Source organism: Erpetoichthys calabaricus, chromosome 1, assembly GCF_900747795.2.
Source record: "Erpetoichthys calabaricus chromosome 1, fErpCal1.3, whole genome shotgun sequence".
In the NCBI taxonomy this organism is placed as follows: Eukaryota; Metazoa; Chordata; class Cladistia; order Polypteriformes; family Polypteridae; genus Erpetoichthys; species Erpetoichthys calabaricus.
Window position 1 is genome coordinate 120,061,127 of NC_041394.2, and position 27,081 is coordinate 120,088,207.

The window sequence follows — 27,081 nt, forward strand, 5'->3', positions numbered from 1 at the left end:
GTTGGGAGCCCCCGTCCTAATGTGATCTCAAAAGTGTAGCTATATATTAAATGTATACCTTAGCCTTTATGTTAAGTTGCTCCAAATTAAGAAGAGTGTGTGTATGAATTAGCCCTTTGTTGGGGTGGTGCCAAAATCATAGCTGAATGAAATCTTGTCCAGCCAGCAACTCCTGCGCCTAGAAACTGGATTTACGGATTAACCTTTTATGTGTAGTCCTGCTTGGATATTCTCCAACAATCCCACAGCCCTGATTCAGGTGTATCCCAGAATATAATCACAGCATTTTAACATAAAGTACATCCATAGACCACAATGTTTATTTCAACTCTATTTGCTGTTGTTGTGCCATTTAATGATGCAAATCATCAAAATGGCAGATAGATATTGTAGTAGACAGAAGCACTTCTTAAACATGGAGCCAAGTTGCTGTGGTGGTCTGTGTGTGTTTCTCCTCTGTTGCAGCACTCATTACAACAAAACAAATTAATAAATGAGCTTTGCAGAGAAGAATAGCAGAAAATCCCCAGATCTAAGTGTACAAAGCTTGTCATATCATACTCATGAAATTTGACTCCATTGAGGACTCCAGGCCATAATTTCTGTCAAATGTGCTTCAACTAAATACTTAGTAAAAGGTTTGAATACTTGTGTTAATGTGACATTTCAGTTTTTTATTTTTAATACATCTGAAAAAAATCTAAAACCCTGCTCTTGCTTTGTCATTCTGTGGTACTGAGTGTTACCTAATCAGTGAAAAAATCAATTTAAAAGATTTTCATAAGGCTGGACACATAGTAAAATGTGTAAAAGTGAAGGGGTCTGAATGTTTTCTGAAGGCACTGTTTAATTCAAAATAACAATTAGTACTGTTGCAAATTAATAACAACAATTTATTTTTAAACCTTATTCTTTTGAGCTTTACTGTCTTTAAATAAATATATATTTTTTAATTGTTTGTAATTATGTAATCTTTTGCTCGTTTTCATGGTAAAATAAATACTACCAAAATGGTAAGGATTTCATTTAATACAATGAGTAAAGTGAGGCATGAAGTTTTCATTATGTTTATGTAAATATTAGCAGAAGTTTTTAATAAGTACTACATGTTTGCATAATATGATTCATGTTACTGTATACTTCAAAAACCCTATTAAAGTAGATTACACATTCTAAATTATGTTATTTTCTTCCTTGAAAAAGTTAACTTGATTTAGGCTATGACTTTCAAATTGTTCAATAAATTAAAACTAATACCACAGAACTGGTTATCCCTATTCATTTAGAATTAAAAAAGCAACATTCACATATTAAACTGCAGTTAACAAGTCTTAGAAAGAATCTATTAAGAAAAAAAACATGAAAATATATTTTAATTAAACTCCAAAATAAAAATGCACTCAAAATATTTAAGAAACTGTAACAATATGAAAATTACAAACAAGAAATAATATTCCATAAAAATTATAATGTGAAGTTAAGCTTCCTGCTACATCCTCAGATACGTTTAGAAATCAAATGCCAAATATGTCATTATGAAAAGTAAACAGCAAATAGCAAAAAACAGACTTTCCCAGAAATTAAAGTAACTCATAAATGAAAATTATTAAACATTTAAAGGTAATAAATGAAACATCACACCGACAACTTGGGAGTCTTATTCAATATAAGTAAATGTCAGAATACATTGAATGTCAGAACATACATTGAAATATGAACAAGACCTAATATAACACCTTTTTATTTGAATAAGTATGATATTTCTTTTTTTAATTGATTTTATTTGAAGCAAATAACATTCCATATACTCAAGTCAAACTTAAACCAAAATTCAACCCGCGCCCAAGAGAAAGAGAGGAAAGCCAACAGCCAGAGCAAGTCTTTAAAAGCAGCAAAAGGAAGTGCATCATTTTCCACGATATAGATGCTTATTCTAAAATGTTATTGATTATAATTCCTGCCATATTAAAAAAAAAAGTTTTCAAAAGATTCTCTAAGTGAAAATTTGTTTTTTTCCAATTTCAAATAGTATAGATAATCAGTTACCCACTGACTAAAAAGAGGTGGAATGGTATTCTTCCAGCTGAGCAAGATAAGTCTACGTGGAAGTAGTAAGGTAACGGGAATTACAGTTTGTTTGTCCTTCTCCACTATGAGCCCATCTGGGAGTACACCAAACACAGCTGTTAATGTGTTAGGAGTGATTGTGACACTAAGGTTGTCTGAGTGGCATTCAAAGATTTTTTTCCCAAAATGATGTTAATTTGGTGCAGGCCCAAAACATGTGGCCCAGTGAGGCTGGAGCTAGGTTGCAATGTTCACAGGGTGAATCTTGCCCTGGATACATTTTGGACAATTTTAAACAAGATAAATGTGATTGAGAAAATTAACTTAGAAGATTTTACATTGAATGATTGATTGCTTAATACTAGAATTACCAAAGCCAATGAAAAAACTCGTAAATCCGGCCCACCTTAAATCCATTCGCACCTCTTTGTCAGCGTCATTTGTCCTGTAAATGTGCCGATAAAGACAAACAGCAAGCAGCCAATTTACATGTCGTAAATGTAGTAAAGATGGTCCTTGCATGTGTGTGCGAACTGTTAACATTTGAATCTGATGATTGCATATAGCACTGAACTGACCTCTGTACTATTCTTTCCTCTGCATGTCCTGGAGTACAAAAAAAGCAGCACCATACAGCAACATGTGGGAACTGGCAAGATTGGGTAAAAAAAACAACACGCGGTCACTGATTACAACCGCAAGATGTTATGCGAATGACTATGAATAATATGAATAATGTTGCATCCGTGCCACAATGTTTTCCGAAATGTACAATACAGGTCATAAAATGAGCTATTCCAAATATGAAATATACCTATGTCCCCATTTTTTTTTTTTTTTTTTTTTGTCAGTGCAGCTTTGACATCATGGACCATAAGGTGCATACTAATTCAGCATGAGCAGGAACACTCAATAAAACTGAATAAAAAAAAAAAAATCAAATGACAGTGAGATACGAAGAAGGCAGATTTACAAGTACTATAAATGTACACCGGCTGGTACAGATGCAACCAAATGTATGTGTTTACTGTATAATATTAACAATATGAGCAGCTCACTACTGAAAACGGTAAATACAGGAGGCAGTCAGGATTGAACCAGGGACTCTTGATTACAAGTCAGCAAATTTTACCGCTACGCCATGGAAGCTGTTGTATTGTCCTTGAATCTTTTGTGAAAGTGTTTACTTGATCTTTGGACTTTAGGCTTCACAAATTATATAATTTATGCCTACATTTTGTCATTTATTACTAAAATATCAAAAATGTTTCTGTTTTAACAATGTGTTTATACAGATTATTGTAGAAATGGAACACACATGTGTTCCAAATAATGATCTATTATTTCCACTCTAAAACTCCAGCACTTCACTACCAGATAATCAAGGTATGATCTGGGAGAACGTTGTGCACGTTCTGCAGCGGTGGGGGGATGGAATAGCAGGCTGCTTGCTGGTTGTCTTGGTGGGCGGATGGAATAGCAGGCTGCTTATCTTTATCAGCACATTTACAGGACAAAACACGCTGACGGAGAGGTGAGAACGGATTTAAGGTGGACTGGATTTACAATTTTTTTCGTAGGCGGTGGTAATTCTAGTGTTAACACTAGAATTACCAGAGCCTACGAAAAAACTCGTATATCCGGCCCACCTTAAATCGCTTCTTAAATCCGTTCACACCTCTCCGCCAGCATCCTTTGTCCTCTAAATGTGCTGATAAAAGACAAGCTGCCAGTAGCCGGCTATTCCATCCCCCCATCGACTTAGAACAAGAGCGAAGTTTTCCCAGCTCACGCCTTGATTGATTATGTGGGAGTGAAGTGGAGTTTTACAGTGGATATAAGACATCATTATTCTAAAGTAATCTGTGTAAACACATTGTTAAAACAGAAACTTTTTCATATTTTAGTAATAAATGTTACAAAATGTAGTAGGCATAAACTATAGAATATATAAAGCCCGAGTTCCAAAGATCAAATAAACACTTTCACAAAAGCTTCAAGAATGATTCAACAGCTTCTGTGGCGTAGCGCGCTAAGATTTGCCTCTTAGCGCAGAGCAGCTTTTCCTTGCCTCACAGACCTGAGTTCGAATCCCCGCTGGGGATGAAGTGTTGCTTTTTTTTTCTTTTCTTTTAAACCTCAAACGGACATAAAATTTATACATTGGTATGCACTGTCAGTTACTGAGATCGTTATATTTTCATGTGGGATGCTCCTTTTCAAATATTTTTTAACAATTGAGACTGCAATTAACAGGAACAACTGTCCTTATAACTTATTTTTAAGATCCATAACACACAGACAGACAGAGCACTGCGTAATAGAGAGACAGACAGGCAGAGAAGTCACTAGATGTATAAATAAACAGGGAAGCCATGTGTACTGAAAGAAAAAAAGAACATGTGCGTTGTCCTTGCTGCACTGAATAAGCGCAGGCGCTCTAACATCACCCCTCCCCCGATCTTAGTCAGATCGGGGGAGGGGTGATGTTAGAGCGCCTGCGCTTATTCAGTGCAGCAAGGACAACGCACATGTTCTTTTTTTCTTTCAGTACATTTCTTTCAGTAGATTTGCCTCTTAGCGCGCTACGCCATAGAAGCTGTTGAATCATTCTTGAAGCTTTTGTGAAAGTGTTTATTTGATCTTTGGAACTTGGGCTTTATATATTCTATAGTTTATGCCTACTACATTTTGTAACATTTATTACTAAAATATGAAAAAGTTTCCGTTTTAACAATGTGTTTACATAGATTACTTTAGAATAATGATGTCTTATTTCCACTGTAAAACTCCACTTCACTCCCACATAATCAATCAAGGCGTGAGCTGGGAAAACTTTGCTCACGTTCTAAGTCGGTGGGGGGATGGAATAGCCGGCTGCTGGCAGCTTGTCTTTTATCAGCACATTTAGAGGACAAAGGATGCTGGCAGAGAGGTGTGAACGGATTTAAGAAGCGATTTAAGGTGGGCCGGATATACGAGTTTTTTCGTAGGCTCTGGAAATTCTAGTGTTAATGCATATAGAGATGTTTAATTTAAATATCACTTTGTCCATAAAATTCATTTTCATTTGTGTTTATCAAATTAGAATTTTGTGAAGGTAGAATCTGACATAACTGATTGTGGACACTGTGTGTCACTGTTATGAAATAAGCTCTGCTGAAGCTATTTCTTTACAGATTTCCTGGCACAAGTTTGACAATGATCATTCAAGCTGAAAAAAGGCAAGTCCCTCAAACATGTATGGGACTCTAAAATATTATAGTTTAAAAAAACACTTTATGCTTCAGGAATTATCCATGTGATTACCAAAATTATAGAATTCTTAACTCTTTCTGCAACCAAAAATTTAAATGTTTGTCTTACACATTTTTGTATATTGAACTTCTTTTTTTTTTTTCTAAGACTCTGTGAAGCACCTTGAGCATGGGAAAGGCGCTATATAAATAAAATTTATTATTATTAATCTATCATATTTCATTAGTAACATCTTAACTATAAGCAAAACTTCATCACATGGTTATAAAAAATATAAAATTCTAGTTTTTAAAAGAAAAAAAATTTATTGTGGCCAACAGGACTTTCTCCATGCATGCAACATGAATAAAGCATATAGTACAGTGTACAACAACACTGAACTCTATTTTTCACATTTTAATCTACTTTAAAGGCAAACCTGTATGATAATAGATCCATAAAATGTAATAAAAAAAACATCTGATTTCTGTTGCACTTTTCCCAAGCTCAAAAAACTTTTTGTAATTTAAGGTTAATTATTGTGACTACTGCATTTGAAAGATTTGACCCTTAAAAGCTCTAAGCCAAACAGCTAGAATTTAAACAAAACCTAACCTGCTTTTAAGACTAGCAAATTTTATACAAAATTTTATAAGAATCTGTCTATTCATACTTGACTGTCCAAAAAAAAAAAAAAAAGACACACTATTATGGAAAACAGACATACAAGTTTCCAAAAATTATTAAAACATGTTCTGAAGAATTCAAAAGATGTTTATCCTTTGAAAATCCAAAGCGCTGTTAATTTTGAAAATGATTCTCTCTATATATAGTAAATATGGAGCAATTAAGAAGGTCATAAAGTCTAACACAACTTCCTAGTAACAAACACCTCTACTGTCTAAACTGTTTGAATTTCTGTGCATATTATTATTCCTTAGATTTTTCTTAGATATCATGGTGGTCACACAGAAAATACTGTTGCATGAGTTTAAAAATATATTATAAAATATATAAAGATGACCACTTTAAAGGAATTGTTTTTCAAAAATGGTTTGCTAGAAAGTCACCTTAATTTAGTGATAATGTTAATTTCTTTTTCAAGTTCTATGTTAATTATTAAATTAGTACATATCAGTGGGGTATGTATGCCTTCAAAATAACTACAAACACAAGCTTAGGAGTAAGCAAGTTATTTTGACTGCAACACTATCGCTTAGAATCAATCTAAGTGTAGACAGAGTCATTATTACTTTTGGTGGTTAATGTGGTTTAAGGGTTCCTGATACAGCTGCATCAACCTGAAAGAAATGCTCTGCCAAATATTAAACACATTCATGTTTTAGTTATCACTATTTTGCATTATTATGTTGGTGGGAACTTGTGTCACCTTTTTCAACATTTTTCCTACTAAACAGAAAGGCAGTGTTAACACCCCAATTAACTATTTTAAAGCTAAGGTCAGCTGATCTTATTAAAATTTCAGTATTACCATACCAGGAAACATTACTGCACAATGATATTAGCTTCACAAAATATAAAGAAATGAAATATTCTTAAGAATACTATAAAATCTAAAAGGTAGACAACCTAGAGAAGAAAACAGGGTGTTTTGACAAATACAATCTGTATTTTAATAAATATAAGACAACACATTTATAAAAGTGTTATTACCAAGTGCTGTGAGTCCTTCAGAGATGGAAGAGAGAATATACATAATGACCTGAGGTTCCAGACTAGCAATGAAATTCATGTGGTCCTGCGTGAGTACCTCCAACAAGGAATAATAAGACTGGCTCAGCTTGGGATAGTCCTGCAGGATCAGAGGCAATAAGTAAACTATTCAAATAACTTTTTATATTTTTAAGTTTACATACATTTGAAACTAGAGTTCACTTTCTATGCATTTTGAGGTACACCCTGAATATTTGAGAAGACTTCATAGAAGTTATTATTACTATTAGCTAGAGCTACAATATAAGTATGCTGTACTCTATAGCAAAATAGTTTACTGAAGCAAGACACAAAACAAAATTTTTTTTATTTTTTTTTTTTTACAAATGACACATACTGAAAATGCTGTTAAGGGTTAATTTTTAAATACATCTTATTACATATTATTAAATCTAATATATTTTTAAATTATGAAGTTATGCCAGGATAAATGGCTTTGATTACATGAGTATTCTGGCTGTTTTCTTTTTCAACTATCACGATAATAACTGAATAGCTATATGACTGAATGAAAGCAGTGATACTGGTGGACTATAAAGAAGAAAAAAGCAGCTAACATAACAATAGATGTTGTATGTCAATAATAAAAAGTAAGAAAATAAAAATCACTGGAGGATAAAAGAGGTGGGTGATTACAGTACAAGGCTTCACAAAGTGAGCAATGTCAGAGGAAATGGTCTTGTGCTCATGTGTAAAGTATAATGGCAGAAATTGTTGCCTGCACTGACTGTTAAGTCTCAGCTCAGCTTGCACTAATAATAAATAATCTCAAATCATTTTTAATACAGAACTTCACATTTAACAAAGGAAAAATTTCTCATTATAAAACAAGCAGCAATAAATACATATTCTCTGCATGGTTGAAACCGGGCTAGTCCAATTAACTAGGGTGAGCTGGATAGCTTTCCTTTGAGTTCTTCCATGTTGAAAAGAAAATGGAATAGTAAGTAAAACTGTTACAATGGTAGTTAACTGTGGAAAAACAGGCCTGTAATTAGCTATGGTCAGTTCAGTATATAGTATATTTAATTCTAAAATTGATGCACTGTAGCATTCTAACTTGCTTTTTTACTCTTGATGTTAGATAACTAAAAATGTTTTAAATTATGGCGTTTTATATTTTGAATGAATGAACTAGAAACACTGACCATCTCTCGGTTTGCTTCACCCACTCATTACTTTCACACAAATGTACTTATTTGTTGTCCAGACACTGATGATTTGTATGTTTACAACCAGTAGAGGAGAAAGAAAGCTATATTGATGCCAAAAAAGAGTAGTAATATAACCTTAAAAACAGAACATTATAATTTTTAACTGTTCTTTGTAAAATAACAAATAACTAACAGCATGAAAAACGAATTGCTTAATAATATTTTCTGTACATAGTGTGATGTTTTCTTTCAACTTAAGATACAGACATATGATGTGTATAATTCATCAATAAAAATGGCAGATCTGCAGTCTTCCTTATATGTGGGAGACTTCTTATACTTAAGTCACTCACCAGTAGATCACTATGAGGGATAGACAGTAGTAGCTTAATAAAAGTCTGTAAGGCATTATCTAGTGCATCATCTCCATAGAGACGGAATACTCCAAAGTTCACGTAGTTGCCTCCAAGTACTGCCTTTAGCATGGAGAAGCATACTGAGATTCCTTTCAATTTTAGTGCATAAACTTGATCCTTTGGTACTTCCCCCAAAGTTAAAATACGATTGCCTGGAGAAAAGATGAAAAATTTACTTAAAATATGAACTGTTCTTATGAAACATGCCTCACATATATTTGGTTGTTACATACTATAGTTAAAGTTGCACTTATAAGTTACTATATAAAAAAAAGTCAGCTCTTGCCAAATTACATGTATATTGAAAGTTAGTCATTAGTTTAGAATGGCTAATTAATAGTATTCACTTTCAAAAAAACTAACTCATTTTAATTTTTAAAAACTTTACAAAAATTTAAGAATTTCATGTGAAGGATTAAATGAAGAATAGACATATTAGAAACACAAACATGTTTTCCTATAAACTAACTGGTAGTATTCACAAAAAATGAACTCAACATTGGAAAACAGTTTTACATAAAATTGCAGGAGAAAGAAGGCTGAGGCCAAATCCAACTGATTTTTAAAATTTTTTTAAACATATGACAACAGTCACTTGGGACATTAGTAAAACTACTCTTATACACTTTAAAAATCCTTTTTTCTCTTTAACTATCTAGTCAGGACTTCTTTTCTACACACACTGATGAAGCAGAGATGCCAGGATGTCTTCTATGCATGCCATGTTGTACCTTATTTCATTTTCTTCTTTAACAAAGAGAAATTGTTATTTAATAAATGGAGTATCACTCAAACAGTACTAATGAAAGTAATGGCAAATGTTAATGGTTGGAATAATGACACTCCAAAGTCATTTTGTTTTTGAAATGTTATTGCAGTCACACTGCCATTTGGTCATAAAGGCTTTTAGTAGCCTTATTTTATAGACAAAAAACTAAGGAAATTTGTGGATTAACTCAGAAATTTACTAAAATGTGTTTATTTTCATTAGTTAGAATAACCTCGCACCTTTGATAGCAATCACACAAAACAGTCCAACGTAAGACTTTGATGCAAGGAGGTATCTAGTGGCTTAATTAACCCCTTCAAGGGTCCATTCCTTTTCCTAATTATTTTATAATAAACACAAATTTAATGTTGTAAAACAATTAACCTAACATGGAACTATAAAACAACTTTTTCCAAACCACCTAAAACTACTTAATTCTTGTGTGAAGCTATTGTGATGTTTAACATACCCAACCTGGTAAATGTATGCATAAGCAAAGGCAACTTACATGAGTGAAAAGGATGTATAACACTTGGGCTTCTGTCAATCAGTTACATACACTTCTAGTACTGTATATCTGTTCTCATTTTTAAGCTACACTGAGTTACATAGAGAGAACTAAAACAACATTAATTTACTGTTAATTTAACAGTCTACTAAAGGCTACCATTAAATTTTCAAACAAACCTTTCCTATTTTTTAAAAAGCTTTAAAAACCTACACCTTGTAATGCATCTTCCTTAGTTGATTCTTTCATGCTCACTGAACACAGAACAAATCAGCATACTCTTGGCCAAGACAATAAAGAAACAGAGTACAAACTGGCAGATTACAACCATATCATGCATCATATGGTTAGTATTTCTTTACTTTCTACCTTTTAGAAACAGAAATATGATGGGGTGTGTTTATTACTTAAATAACATGGGTTTTGATGTTTAATTGGATTGTATTGAGAAAAAACTGGAAACTGAAGTTTAGCTTAAGCCTATTATTCTAAGTATACCTTTTTGAATATGCAAAGGAAAAATATGATTTGGGATATCAACAGTAACCCTGTTTTAATGTTATAATAACCAAGCATGTTTAATATGGTTAAAGGGTAAATTACCCTTTAAAGAATTTTAAAAATGCATTAATGACTACTATGCTTATAGCTTTCAGATGACAAGAACTGAAGTTAGAAAGTATTCACATTACCATAGGTTGTAATCATTTTGCTGGTTTCTCTAAAAAGCAAGATACCATTGGGTGAGGAAACATCAAACTGTAATCTTTGTGACCTGTAAAAATATAAAAAAACATAAAAACCGGTTTCTGCACATTGTAATACAAAACTGATTTTTCACAAGTAAAACGCTAGCTTGTTTCATTAGAAACTCCACTATTTGTTAATTTTAAACTAAGCACACTTCCTTTTCTGATGCTGACAGTACCTATTTTCATATGTTTAGATTTTACTCATTGTGCATACCTAATTAAAATCTTCTTAGTATCTGTCCTATAGCTTAATTTCCTTCCCATATATGCAAGTTTTTTTTATCAGACACGTGCTGACCTGTTATGAACCAGCTCTGCCATGAGCTTGAGGACTGGTGTTGTGCAGGCAGGGTCGTGATACCAAAGTTCAATTGCTCTTTGCAATATTGGCATGTAGGATGGATAGCTGCCATCAGGTTCAGGAAAAAAATTCATACTATTCATACACATTCCAAATCAAAAATATTTCAAGAATCTAGACATTTAGTAATAATTTTAAGGTGGAGAACGTTTTGATTGATCTAGCCTAATGAACTTGGAAATGACACAGTAGAAAATATGGGGAAAAATGCAAAGATTTTTGGCCATGTAAAGAACAATGACCCTAGGAAATTAATCTAAAAGGCTAATGGTTTTCATTTTAAATATACACAGTCATTGCTTATATTACCAGAAAAATGAAACTATTACTATTAACTATTACTATCTTGCTCCTGTTTCTTTGTATAAATGTTTAATCTGAAAGCCAAATACCTTTTACAATGGCTCTATTTTTACTGGATCAAAAGTTATTGAACATAACATGATCTTGTATATATTAGTATATTATGACATTTTGAAGAGGCAGGTTTAAAAATCTGTTGCCGATGAACTAAACTAAACTATATATGCATGGAAACTACTAAACAATCCTCAAATGGTTAAATATAAATATAAACATCCTGTAGACTCTGGTCGTTGGGTTATTATGGGACTATGTTTATGGAATAACTGTTTCTTTATTTACACAGATAAGACTTGGAATATTTTGCAGGAGAAAATGTCATACAGCAGACATATACAATAATAACAGTGTGATTCCACTTATGTAACCTTTTACTCACACAGGTGACAATTTGTTGTAAATTTGGCACAGGTAATCACTTCTATTGAAATCAGACTGCTCCTTTAATAGCCATCTTTAAAGCACTTACACAAAAATACCATACTTATGCACTACATGTAGAATCAAAAACATTTAAAAGACCACAGGAACTCATTTTAGTGAATAGGAAATCTCCAGTATTAAATATGAAAGACTTGACATTTAGTGATGGAAAGGATACATCCAATCAAAAAGCATCATGAAGCTGGTCTTTGCATTAAAAGCAAAGGCGATCCCCCTCAAATCTCGAACAAGCCCAACCAATGTTCTCTGCAAACAAAAATAAATGAAATCAGTAAAAAAAAATTATCTAAAAGAGAAGCTTCTGAAACTTTACAAATTAAACACAATACAGAAATGTATAAAAGAGTTAATTCCTGAAAAATCTCAAACAAATATAAAGATGATGATTAAAGAAAAATCTGAAAAGCAATCAAAGGTGATTATTACAGAAATTAACTCAATTTATATAACTTAATTCAATTTATGCACAAAAATAAAAGCTGGGAATTATAATATTCAATAATTTCTTGAATGTATACATTTGAAGAACTGGCAATCACAGCACTGTTTTGATAGCATAACTCAAAAGCAGAGTAGCTTCAAATGCTTTTAAAAACAATCTGACCACCTTGGAGACCTTACTTCAGCACATCAGGTAGTTTTGGCAAACAGCATTTTCAAGTAATTCATCTTTTATTTTTAGCCTCCTCTCTTGAAAAATAGTCATCCATAATAATACCAAGAACTACGCACTAATTTGCACATGTAATGTATCACAACCGGTTTCATTTTTTTAATTTTAATTTTCAATACAGTCCTAAAACCTGGGGGACCATACATAAATCTAGATGGCACCTTTGCTTTGGTGGATGGCCTGCTGAGTACTGTAGAGCACTGGTAGCCTGTTTCTGGTGAGAAATTTGAGTCCTGAAATAGTTTAAAAGTGCGACAAGCACCAGAATGAGTTTGTTTTGTTTTAGAGTTAAGCTCATTGGGACTATTATTTACTTCCTCCTATAACCTTTGCCATGATGACTTCCACTCCTCATGTTTGCATAATAAAAGGAAAAGAACAGTCGCTGCACTGAAATATCTGTGATATGTTGAAGAGTTACATTATGAAAAAAGTTATATACTAATTTTTGTTAACCTATTTTCTTTCTTTTTACATGATCTTGCTGAGTTGTGCATCTTACTGATTCTGGTATTAAGTAAAACAGGTAATGATGTCCTTCCCATGGGCTCACCACCTATGGGAGGGGCCAAGGAGGTCGGGTGCAGTGTGAGTTGGGTGGTGGCCGAAGGCGGGGACCTTGGCGGTCCGATCCTCGGCTACAGAAACTGGCTCTTGGGACGTGGAATGTCACCTCTCTGAAGGGGAAGGAGCCTGAGCTAGTGCGCGAAGTTGAGAGGTTCCGGCTAGATATAGTCGGGCTCACCTCAACGCACAGCTTGGACTCTGGAACCAATCTCCTTGAGAGGGGCTGGACTCTCTACCACTCTGGAGTTGCCCCCGGTGAGAGGCGCCGAGCAGGTGTGGGCATACTTATTGCCCCCCAACTTGGAGCCTGTACATTGGGGTTTACCCCGGTGGACGAGAGGGTAGCCTCCCTTCGCCTTCGGGTGGGGGGGACGGGTCCTAACTGTTGTTTGTGCGTATGCACCGAACAGCAGTTCGGAGTACCCACCCTTTTTGGAGTCCCCTGGAGGGGGTGCTAGAGGGCATACCTTCTGGGGACTCCCTCGTTCTGCTGGGAGACTTCAATGCTCACGTGGGCAATGACAGTGAGACCTGGAAGGGCGTGATTGGGAGGAATGGCCCCCCTGATCTGAACCCGAGCGGTGTTTTGTTATTGGACTTCTGTGCTCGTCACGGATTGTCCATAACGAACACCATGTTCAAGCATAGGGGTGTTCATATGTGCACTTGGCACCAGGACACCCTAGGCCTCAGTTCGATGATCGACTTTGTGGTCGTGTCGTCGGACTTGCGGCCACATGTCTTGGACACTCGGGTGAAGAGAGGGGCGGAGCTGTCAACTGATCACCACCTGGTGGTGAGTTGGCTTCGATGGTGGGGGGAGGATGCCGGTCAGGCGTGGTAGGCCCAAACGTGTTGTGAGGGTCTGCTGGGAACGTCTGGCAGAGCCCCCTGTCAGAAGTATCTTCAACTCCCACCTCCGGCAGAACTTCGACCACATCCCGAGGGAGGTGGGGGACATTGAGTCCGAATGGGCCATGTTCCGTGCCTCTATTGTTGAGGCAGCTGACCGGAGCTGTGGCCGTAAGGTGGTCGGTGCCTGTCGTGGCGGCAATCCCCGAACCCGCTGGTGGACACCGGCGGTGAAGGATGCCGTCAAGCTGAAGAAGGAGTCCTACAGGACCCTTTTGTCCTGTGGGACCCCGGAGGCAGCTGATAGGTACCGGCAGGCCAAGCGGAATGCGGCTTTGGTGGTTGCTGAGGCAAAAACTCGGGCGTGGGAGGAGTTTGGGGAGGCCATGGAGAATGACTTTCGGACGGCTTCGAGGAGATTCTGGTCCACCATCCGGCGTCTCAGGAAGGGGAAGCAGTGCAGTGTCAACACTGTATATGGTGGGGATGGTGCGCTGCTGACCTCGACTCGGGACGTTGTGGGTCGGTGGGGGGAATACTTCGAAGACCTCCTCAATCCCATTAACATGCCTTCCAATGAGGAAGCAGAGCCTGGGGACTCAGAGGTGGGCTCCCCCATCTCTGGGACTGAGGTCACCGAGGTGGTCAAAAAACTCCTTGGTGGCAGGGCCCCGGGGGTGGATGAGATACGCCCGGAGTTCCTCAAGGCTCTGGATGTTGTAGGACTGTCTTGGCTGACACGCCTCTGCAACATCGCATGGACATCAGGGACAGTGCCTCTGGATTGGCAGACCGGGGTGGTGGTCCCCCTCTTTAAGAAGGGGGATCGGAGGGTGTGTTCCAACTACAGAGGGATCACACTCCTCAGCCTCCCTGGAAAAGTCTATTCAGGGGTCCTGGAGAGGAGGGTCCGTCGGATAGTCGAGCCTCGGATTCAGGAGGAACAGTGTGGTTTTCGTCCTGGTCGCGGAACAGTGGACCAGCTCTATACCCTTAGCAGGGTCCTGGAGGGTGCATGGGAGTTTGCCCAACCAGTCTACATGTGTTTTGTGGACTTAGAAAAGGCATTCGACCGTGTCCCTCGGGGAATCCTGTGGGGGGTACTCCGAGAGTATGGGGTACCGGCCCCCCTGATAAGGGCTGTTCAGTCCCTGTACGATCAGTGCCAGAGCTTGGTCCGCATTGCCGGCAGTAAGTCGAACCCATTTCCAGTGAGAGTTGGACTCCGCCAGGGCTGCCCTTTGTCACCGATTCTGTTCATAACTTTTATGGACAGAATTTCTAGGCGCAGCCAGGGTGTTGAGGGGGTCCGGTTTGGTGGGCTCAGGATTGGGTCACTGCTTTTTGCAGATGATGTTGTCCTGTTTGCTTCATCAGGCCGTGATCTTCAGCTCTCTCTGGATCGGTTCGCAGCCGAGTGTGAAGCGGCTGGGATGAGAATCAGCACCTCCAAATCCGAGACCATGGTCCTCAACCGGAAAAGGGTGGAGTGCCCTCTCAGGGTTGGTAGCGAGATCCTGCCCCAAGTGGAGGAGTTCAAGTATCTCGGGGTCTTGTTCACGAGTGAGGGAAGAATGGAGCGTGAGATCGACAGGCGGATCGGTGCGGCATCCGCAGTAATGCGGGTGTTGCATCGGTCTGTCGTGGTGAAAAAGGAGCTGAGCCGCAAGGCGAAGCTCTCAATTTACCAGTCGATCTATGTTCCTACCCTCACCTATGGTCATGAGCTATGGGTAGTGACCGAAAGAACGAGATCGCGAATACAAGCGGCTGAAATGAGTTTCCTCCGCAGGGTGTCTGGGCTTTCCCTTAAAGATAGGGTGAGAAGCTCAGTCATCCGGGAGGGGCTCAGAGTAGAGCCGCTGCTCCTCCGCATCGAGAGGAGTCAGATGAGGTGGCTCGGGCATCTGATCAGGATGCCTCCTGGACGCCTCCCTGGTGAGGTGTTCCAGGCACGTCCAACCGGGAGGAGGCCCCGGGGAAGACCCAGGACACGCTGGAGGGACTATGTCTCTCGACTGGCCTGGGAACGCCTTGGGATTCTCCCGGAAGAGCTAGAAGAAGTGGTCGGGGAGAGGGAAGTCTGGGCATCTCTGCTCAAGCTGCTGCCCCCACGACCCGACCTCGGATAAGCGGGAGACAATGGATGGATGGATGGATGGTAATGATGTCACATATATATTTTTTGCTACAGTACTCCTGATTAAACATCTCTTTGTGCATTTGGTTTAAGATTATATGAACTTGGTATTAACAAACAATTTATATTAGGAAAACATGTCAATGATAAAATAAAAATAAAATATTCAAAATGTTAAAGGAAGCAAAGGCCTCAGAGAAGTAAAAGCTGACAAAAAATGGCACTGTAGTAGCTAAGCATGTAAAACAAACAAAAATCTTAATAGTATATTTGTAAATTTTACTTATTCTTTTAACATGGTTTACATTTACATATTATTGAATCTGGACGTTAAGTGACGTCTTATAAAATGGATTAAATGTATCTTAACAGGATGCCACTGAAGGTTTTCAAAAACAATATAATTTTGGTAACAATACTTGTGAATTTCAGATTCACATTTTGTGGTCTTTGTTTTATTGTTTTTTCTTTTCAGTGGCACGGGAGCAAAGTAATGTGAGAATAAAGGGTGTGTGCATAAAAAGAAAACAATTTTGCATTATTGCATTATTATTTTTGCATATAAACCTTTTCAAGACACTCAGAGTGGTTTACATAGAGAGGGGGAACCACTTCAACCACCGCCAATGTGCAGCATCCACCTGTATGATGCAACGTCAGTCATGTTGCACCAGTACACTCACCACATATTAGCTATTCGGTGGAGAAATATTGAAAGAGATAGCTAGCCAATAAGGGACAGGGAATAATTACGGGACATGAATGACCAAGCCATGATGGGCAGTTTAGTCAAGACATTGGAGTATAAACTGCACTTTACTAACGATGCCCTTGGCAAAGATGTTTTGGTAGTACCGGCAGGTGAGGCAGCAACATATGTAACTGAGAAGAAGCATAACCAGAAGAATCAGTTCGGGAAACAAGTAGATAATGACCAAGTGTTACTCATTCCTCTCCTTTTCTGATGCTAAGAAACTTGTCCATGCTTTTATCACATCCTACATTGATTACTGCAACTCCCCACTGACAGGTGTCCCTTCAAATCTTAAATCACATCTCTAGTTAATTCAAAACTCTCCTGCCTGAGTCCTTACATGTACCAGCAACAGCGAATACATCACATCACATCCTACTTTGCCTTCACTGGCTCCCTGTGTCTTACAGGATCGAGTATAAAATTCTATTAATTACCTAAAAAGCATTAAATGGCCTTGCACCAGACTACATCAGTGATCTTCTCCATCGCCATGCTCCTGTTCACCCAGTAAGGTCCTCCGATTCTGGCAATCTTGTTGTGCCCCACACTACCCTGCACTCTATGGGTAACAGGGCCTTCAGCTGTATAGCTTCCAGACTTTGGAATGACCTCACGAAATTAACACTAGAATTACCAGAGCCAACGAAAAAACTCATAATTCCGGCCCACCTTAAATCCCTTCACACCTCTCTGTCAGCGTCTTTTGTCTTCTAAATGTGTCAATAAGCCCAAGCAGCAAGCAGCCTGCTATACCACCCCCCCATTGCCTCAGAATGGGCAAGAAAAGAAGCTCTCTCAGTTCCTTCCTTGATTGATTATCTGGGAGTGAGCTATCCAGAATTGTAAGGTTTTGTAATATTAATAATTGTAATTATTAATTGTAATATTAATAATAACAGCAGCTCATTACTCAAAATGGTAAATTTGCGGGGGAGCTGGTTTCAAACTCCCGACCTCTGGATTGTAAGTCGACAGTTGTAACCACAGCACCAAGCTGTTGTATTGTACTTGCACCTTTTGTGAAAGTGTTTATTTGATATTCGGCCTTCAGCCTTCACACATTATACAGTTCATGTCTACATTTTTTTATTTATTACTAAAACATGAAAAACGTTTCTGTTTTAACAATGTGTTTACATAGATTATTGTAGACACAAAACACACATGAAATTATTTCCCCTTACAATTCTGGGTAGCTCACTCCCAGATAATCAATCAAGGCAGGAACCAGAAAAACTTCTTGCCCGTTCTGAGGTGGTGGGGGGTTGGGGGGGGGTTTGGGGTTTTGGGATGGTATAGCAGGCTGCTTGGGCTTATTGACACATTTAAAAGACAAAAGATGCTGACGGAGAGGTGCGAAGGGATTTAAAGTGGGCCGGAATTGTGAGTTTTTTTTGCTGGCTCTGGTAATTCTAGTGTTAATTAAGCTTCCTCCATTAATTCTTTTAAAAAAACTTAAAACTCAACTGTTCAGAAAGCCTTTTACCGTAACCTAACTCTCTACCCCTTCTTTCAGTTTAACTCTCTGTCCAGATGCACAGAATAATATGTGTGTGTGTGTTATATCATAAATTATGTGATTTGTTCAGACATTTCTTCTAGTATTGAAATTAGTATTACACTCTGGTTTATTCTTTCTTTTATTCTATTTAACATTTTGTATATCCTGTGTTTATTTGTTTATTGTTCCATGCAGAAGCTATTTTAAGTACCTTGAGCATGGAAAAGTCAATATGTAAATAAAATGTATTATTATTATTATTAGAAAGGAAGAAAGGAAAAAAGCAAATGGCAAAGAGACAGTCACCTAGGAAAACTGACAGAAATAAGGGAAAGCTTAGTACAGATAAACACAACTTTATCAGGAAGCCTAAAGTCTATGAATAGCAGCAGGAAGAGGGTGTGTAAATGAAAATTATTTTTAACAGCAAATACAGTAGAAATGTATAATTGGCATTAAACAACTACTGTCGCTTTTATACACTTACATTTAAATTTTATTTTTAAAAGTAACTCAAACAAATTTTAAGAATGACATCAATAAAGTACAAGTCCTGTATGATGCTGGACATGAACACTAGTACAGCACTTTGAGCTCAGCGTCCCTGGCAGGTAGCCTACTTTGTATTAGAGAACTGGGAAATTTTGTCCTCATGTCTTGAAGTGAGATAGTGACTTTGGAGGAGATTCCACACTACAGAGGTAGAGATAGCAAAAAACAGTTCCAAGAAAGATGGAAGTAGTAATAGTGGTGACTCAATTATAAGAGAGATTGAGATTCAGGTTTTTTCCAGTGACAGACAGTCTCATACATTATGCTGACTTCCTATCAGACAGGTGTGAGAACTAGAGCAGCAGTAGATCTAGCTGCCATTTTCCACATTGGTGCCAATGACATTGGTAAGGGCAAGCTGTAAGTTCTGCAATTAATGTTTAAGGAGTTAGTTGCCAAGTCAAAACTAGACCTGACAAAGTGATCTTTGAAGTTTTGCCCTTTATCATTGCAAGTAAGACTGAAGATTAATTTTGGTATAGGATTAATGGGCAGCTTGCTTTAATGTTAGTAGTATCAAAAAACAATTGAGTTGAAGTTATATGATGAGTCACATTATGACATTACGGCAATAACAGAATAAAGAATAAAGCAAATGAGTTGAAGTTATATGAAGATTCACATAATTATGAAATCATAGCAATAACAAAATCCTGGCTAAGTCTGAGGAATGGGAATAGATCTATACTAATAAAAGGCAAAGCCCTCACTGACTGACTGACTCATCATTAATTCTCCAACTTCCCGTGTAGGTGGAAGGCTGAAATTTGGCAGGCTCATTCCTTACAGCTTACTTACAAAAGTTAGGCAGGTTTCATTTCGAAATTCAAAGCGTAACGGTCATAACTGGAACCTCTTTTTTGTCCATATACTGTAATGGACTGCAGCTCGCTGGCCGTGGGAGGCGGAGTTGCGTATCGTGTCATCACGCCTCCCACGTAATCACGTGAACTGACTGTGAACGCAGTACGTACAAAACAAGGAAGAGCCCCAAAGAGCGCTGAAGAAAACATTCATTACACAATTGAGAAGGCAGCGAAACAATAAGAAGCGCAGCACGGTGAACCGTAAGTTTAAATTAAGTTTATAGAAACGCTCCCGCTGCCGTTTGCAATACCATATTCGCGAGATACAAGTTTAATGAGAAGACACGAGGTATAAACAAGACTTTGGATTACTTTGTAACAGATTAAAAATTGCTGTAGCGAGAAACTTTTAAGTGCCGGGTCTTAGATAACATTAAATAAAGCCGTGGACATCGCAACATCACACAAGACAGCGGCTCACATGAACTGATAAATAATAACAAAATGCAAAGTATATTTGAATATTGGCAACCATACAACCTGATTAAATGATGATATGTAGTTCAGGCAGCACACAGACTTGTGGTTACTTAAATGTCTCTAGTGGTTAGATATTTAAGAAAGATAGGTAAAACAAACACGTATGGAAATAAGTCTTTTATGCAATTGTTTGGATTAGAAAGCATTAGGCACAGAGACCTAATATTGGGAAAATGTTAGCTGTATCAAGAATGAAACAATGAGTTGAAATACCTCTACAATCCAGATAATAATGCTAATATGCATCTTTTGAAGAGTATTAAAATGCACCCTTAGAAGGGGATATTATAGTAAGGAGAGGCTTTAATTACCCAAATATTATCTGGAATAACACTGCAAATAATGTATCAAAACAACATGATTTCACAGGTGTTATTAGTGATTTGTTTTTAATAACTCAATGAATGAAAATCACCAACAGATTTGTTAGCTGCACAACCATGATGTGAATCTCCTATTCCACCAAATCCCAAAGGTGCTCTACTGGATTGAGATCTGGTGACTGTGGAGGCAATTTGAGTACACCAAACTCACTGTCATGTTCAAGAAACCAGTTTGAGATGATTTGAGCTTTGTGACACGGTGCGTTATACTGCTGGAAGTAGCCATCAGAAGATGGGTACACTGCAGGCATAAAGGGATGGACATGATCAACAACAATACTGAGGTAGGCTGTGGCATTTAAACAACGCTCAATTGGTACTAAGGGGCCCAAAGTGTGCCAACAAATCACCCCACATCATTACAACACCATTACCACCAGTCTGAACTGCTGAAACAAGGCAGGATGAATCCATGCTTTCATGTTGTTGACGACAAATTTTGACCCTACTATCTGAATGCTGCAGTAGAAATTCAGACTCATAAGACCAGGCAGTGTTTTCCTAATCTTCTATTGTCCAATTTTCTTGAGCCTGTGTGAACTGTTGCCTTAGCTGCCTATTGTTAGCTGACAGGAGAGGTACCCAGGGTTGTCTCCTGGTACTATGGCCCATCTGCTTCAAGGTTTGACGTGTTGTGCATTCAGAGAAGCTTTTGCATAACTCGGTTGTAATGAGTGGTTATTTGAGTTACTGTTACCTTTCTATCAGCTCAAACCAGCCTCACCATTCTCCTCTGACCTCTGGCATCAACATGGCATTTTCGCCTAGAGAACTGCTACTCAATGAATGTTTTCCCTCTTTTAGATGCACCTCTGTAAATCCTAGAGATGGTTGTGCATGAAAATCCCAGTAGGTAAGCATTTTCTGAAATACTCACACCAGCCCTTCTGGCACCAACAACCATGCCATGTTCAAAGTCACTTAAATAACCTTTGTTCCCCATTCTGACACTTGGTTTGAACTTCAGCAGGTTGCCTTGACAATGTCCACACACCTTCATGCATTGAGTTGCTGCTAGGTGATTGACGGATTAGATATTTGTGTTAACAAGCAGTTAACAGGTGTACCTAATAAACTGGCCAGTAAGCGTATAACTAATCTTGATAAAAGCATAAATACGATTTTTTGTTGATGACACCAAAGTAGGAAGAATGGCAGACAGTGAATGTCACATTACACAATATCTAGTCGGAAGTACATGTCAAACTCGACAACTGCAGTGACTGATGTTATAACCAGAGGATGCCAGATTTCATGATCAGGAATCGCAGGGCAAGACAAATTACACAACTCCATACCAACATTCCAGCACAGTTTCACATTTTCCAAGTATTACGATCTCACCCATTTATCTGAAAGCCATTAATGTGCCATCTGACAGAGCTGGTATTGTATGAATGCTTTCTAGGTATGGCAAGTTCAGCTGCAACCTCTTTGTTTTTTTTTTCTTTTGTTCTTCTCCATTTTGTTGTGGTACATAAAATAAAACATCAGATAGATGAGCCACTCTTCTGTCTGTGAGGACCAAACCACCCATCCTCATTATATTAAAGATGCATTATATGCACTGTGCTTTCTACTTATTAGCGCTTACTGGTTCACATGTCTCTTGCATACACAGAGCCCATCCCTGCAACTTAAGACAAAATTTTGTCTAAGCAACTTACAGACTGGTCAGAGCACAGAAATGATGGTCATGAGGGAGCGCCACAGATGGCTCCAACTAACTAAGGTTATGTAAATGAAACCAGTACCTGAAAATCACTTAAAAAGTCATGTGACATAACTTGAAAAGTCTATAATAGATATGTGTGAACCTATATGTTGCTAAAAAAGAATCTGTACTTGTCACCCTAAGTGGTACCCTATGGTGATGGGGACAGTAAAATCACAATGTTTCAAAAGTAGCGTGATAATCCATAACCATAAAAAAGTAATTTGGGAGCCCAAAATAATCACAAAATTGTATGAAAACAAATAAAAAAAAATCTTCATTAAAACATGAATCATGCTCGATGCACAGTGTGAGACAGTCTTTAAATAACACAACTATACTGGACATTTCTGAAAACCATGAGCCAGCGTGAGGACTGTCATTAATCAATTAATAGACAGTACTGAAAAATAGAGGATGATATTTTTAAAGTTTTAATATATGTCTATTTGGGAGACTTTAATATTTTTGCTTTGAATGAACTGCTGAAAAGCTGATTAAGTCTAATTTTACAGTTATATTGTTGTTTTGATTATTTAGTTTAATTTTGGAGTGTTTGTGTCTACTTTATCTATTACAGTTGGAGGATTACTATTATACTAGCCAACCCGCGGCGTACCATACGCCGCATAATCAGGCCAGTTTTTTTAATGATTTTTAAGCACAGGGAGAAAATTAACATTTGAAAAATCGGTAATGTAATAAATCAGCAAGAAAAGCAACATTGTAACAATGCACGGAACAAACCAACACACAATCGTCCGTGATTGAAAACTGGCAGACCGACATCGCGGCTTCTACTCCCAGACGGAGGGATAGGGGTGGACGGTGCTCAGGCGCGGAGAAAGGAACGGGAGGAGAGGAGAAGGACGCCCATTCCGCTCTGTCTGACATGCTAGTGTGGTGATGTTTTGTTCAGTATGCACTGCCTGGTCATGTGCCCACCTCCAACTCGTCACTTGAGTCGTTGTCGTTTTTGCACAGTCCAGATACACCTGTGACTCACGTAGACTTTTCATTGCTCTGTGCGGTTTTGGCTGCTTTTCTATATATAATCCACCAAGACACCCGACTACGGTAGTAGCGAGGTGGGAGGGGGGTGTGTAGAAAGGGTAGGGACGTAATCAGTGGGAGCGTATGAGTCGCACTTAGAGGGAATTGCACGGTTTGCAGCCCGAATGGGGTTCAACGGCTTACCCACGCCTCTCTGCGTCGGGTAGACACACGGTCAATCTCATGCGTAATTACTTATTGAATGGTACACACTTCTGGAAAGACACGGTTGTCTAAAACGGGTTGGTGTGAGAATACAACAGTAAGTGAATGAAAAGATGGAACTCTGGAGAGAGGAAAATACAACACAATAGTGAACCAGCGGCATAACAAACGCTGCATAATTATTTATTGATGGTTGAACACTTCTGGAAAGACAGAGTTGTCTAAAAAGGGAGGGTTTGAGGATACAACAGAGAGTGAATTGAAAGATGGAACTCTGGAGAGAGCAACATATATTGTCTGTGAGTGAAGACTGGTTTTGGCAGATATAGGCATATCTTTTTGAAAGTTTGTCCTTGTGCCTTATTAATTGTCATCGCAAATGCCAATCGAACAGGAAATTGTCTTCGGGTAAAAGTAAAAGGCAAATCTGAATCTGACGGGGTCAGGCATATCCGGGGAATAAGGACAGTTTGTGAGGTTGCAGATGTGATAGTTTTACACTCCAGTACATTACGGTGAATGGTGCTAACAGACAGTCTAGTGCCATTACAAAGACCTTTTGCAGGCAGGAGGTTTCTGAGAAGCATGATGACGGATCCATTTTTAATTTTGAGTTTATGTGGAGGCATGCCAGTAGGAGTAAGACTATTAAGAAATTCTTTGGGGAATAAAAGTTGATCTGCAGGATCATCTGTGACGATGGAGTCCATGCTCGTGAAAGTCACGTCATTGTTAGGGATAAGTTTTAGCACTTGTTCATTAAGGTATAGCGAGTCTTCGTTGGTGACGCTTAATATAGCTCGCGTGCTGTCATATTTGTTGTCAGTGTAAGAACATGAATGTGACGCCACAAAGGGTGCTTGTTAATGCAACTGGCGACAGTAAGCGCGCGGGAGCCACGCATAATGACGGGGAGAATTTGTCGGAAATCTCCACCCAATAGTATTGTTTTGCCTCCAAAAGGCTGCGTGTCACCTGTGAGGTCATGTAATAACCTGTCAACTGCCTGGAATGCGTATGTGTGTGTCATTGGCGCCTCGTCCCATATAATAACTTTGGATTGTAGAAGATGTTGAGCATGTGGTGAGGAAGGTTTGATGTTGCATGTGGAAGTAGTAGTGAGCTTCAACGGTATTTTAAAAACAGAATGGGCAGTTCGTCCTCCCGGTAATAATGTTGCAGCTATTCCTGTAGATGCTACAGTTGTAGCAATGTCTCCCGTAGCTCTGATGGTATGAATCAGGGTTTTGTCTCCCGTAGCTCTGATGGTATGAATCAGGGTTTTGTACACAAAGGTTTTTCGTGTTCCTGCAGGACCATCGAAGAAGAAGCATCGGGGATGGGAATTGTTATATGCAGTGTGTAAAACAGTATCAACAGCGTGTTTCTGTTCTGTGTTGAGTTTGTCGTAGTGTTCTATAGCGTGTATTTCCATGAAATACTTTTGAAGCGGTAGCCATGGAGGGCAAAAGAATAGTCAACGTGGCTCACAGCTGGATTTGGACCGCAGCACAGACCAAAGCGAGTGAGTATGTGTTTGATAAGCTGTTTGAGTTGGCGGGCAGTGGTCTGAGGTGCGTTCCTGAGCACGTGGGAGGAGGGGCAGAGTTTCTGGGCAGGGCTTCGTTGTTCCTTTCGCATGGTTTTTCATGGTGGACGCGGTCGGGTGTCGAAACTGAAAAAAATAATTAAAAGTCAACGTGGGTCAGACGTGCATGTGGACTGCTAGCACAGACGAAAGGGACTAACTGGGTGGTCGGTGAGTTTTTGCGTCGGGGGAAATGGGCAGGCAGTGTGAATGCCTAGAGAGCGAGGGTAGACGCAGGCCGGTGAAAATGGAGGGTTGGTGGGCAGGGAAACGTCTTCCGTGTTCCTGCAGGACCATCTAAGAAGACGCATGTTTGTCGCGGATGCGAATTGCTGTATGTAGCGTGTAAAACAGTTTGCTATGGTGCACGTGGTCGTGCGTCATAACCGAAAACTCAGTTTTAAAGACTGCTTACTTCATTGTGTTTTAACCTCAGTTGTAAAGGACTGTTTTAAGGATCCCATGGGATACCCCTCGCAAACCGTTTTACACGCTGCATATGGCGATTCACGTCCGCGAGAAACATGCCTCTATGAACAGTCAACGTGGCTCGGAGGTGCATGTGCCCTCTACGACAGACGAATATAAATGACGCCGTTTTTTATGTGTTGTTGCGTCCCAGTTGGTGGGCGTGGCTCTGCGAGTTGTCGTCGTATCCAATGGTCTTAGAGTTGGTGGGCGTGGCTCCTTCCTGCGTGCACCATGGGTGTCTTGTCGGCGGCTTAGTGAATCCACGCCCCCTTCCGGCGTGCTTTCCATGGTTGTCTTGCCTTAGTGAATTATATATATAGATTATTGTGATAGCTGTTTCTGTATGAAGAAAAATGAAGCCCTACAAATTGGGGTATGTACACCATTTAATACCTTTAATCCACACCGCCTCTTTGTCTCATTTGTTAAGTGCTCTGTCTTCAAAAATTCATTCCCATTAGGCTTTCATTTTCCTGTTTGTGATGTGCATTAATAATTACAGGAATAAATATTTAACAATATTTGAACAAAAGATCATGTGTTTTGTACATTTTGAGCATGATATTTGGATTATGTAACATGAGAATTTTTTTTACAATGATTTTTGAAGCATTGATCACTATTGATTTCTATTATCTAAAACTTTATCTTTACATTCTACATGTAAACAGATTACATTTTTTTCAGCCACCACTACAAAGTAAATGGGGTAAGAAACCTATAGAAGAAAATATTATTTATGGGTGAAGTATTCCTTTAAATCTGTGCTAAAACCACACTGAAATATTATACTTTTATACTTTGCTTTTTAGTCTATCAGTGGTTTAGACACATACAGTACATAAAGTTTTATATAACTATAAACATACTTTTGCTTCTTGTTCATTGAATGTGTTCGTACTGAACATCTGGGCTACAGCTTCAAATGCTGCTGTCAAAGGCATCATAAACTGCTCAAACTGATCTTCATCTTCTCCTGTAGTAAAAAATATAAATAAAAAGGTAAAGTACTTTAAGAAAAATTTTCCAGTTTTATTCTAGATTTTGATTAAAGGTTAACATGCATGTCTCTTTTCAACTGCATGACGGAACAACTTGTGTTTTCTTCACACACAGATTTTCACGGTGACCATTTTAAAATTGTGTTGGCTTTGTATGTTCACACTTTTGTTGGATCTCTGGCAGACAAGATACTACAAATACATTTACATACAATTTTTGCAACTGAAGCACTGATGGGGTAAATTACTTGATAAGGTTCAACTAGTAAGTGAGAAACGTGATTAAGTTTTAAGTTGAAACCACCACTTGCTAGTAACTTCTTGGATTTAATTTACACATGACTTCACACAACAGTTAAGGGATGGGGCATTCTGTAAGATAAATAATATTACAGCTGTTTATTTTCAAATAGCTAGCCCTAAAAACAAACTTCCAAGAAATTATGAATCTGAGTGTAGACCTAATAAGTAATAGATCTAGACAGTTATATTCAACCACATAAATGTCTGCCT

General features: G+C 38.3%; 1 protein-coding gene across 1 annotated transcript in view; it reads right to left on the minus strand.

Annotated features, from left to right (window-relative positions):
* xpo7 (exportin 7) overlaps positions 1-27,081 on the minus strand; it is a 249,926-nt gene that overhangs the window by 10,427 nt on the left and 212,418 nt on the right. The window contains 6 exon segments of the mRNA XM_051933382.1: positions 6,979-7,117; positions 8,546-8,760; positions 10,578-10,660; positions 10,936-11,043; positions 11,963-12,051; positions 26,437-26,543. Of these exon segments, the coding sequence (XP_051789342.1) occupies positions 6,979-7,117; positions 8,546-8,760; positions 10,578-10,660; positions 10,936-11,043; positions 11,963-12,051; positions 26,437-26,543 (741 nt within the window).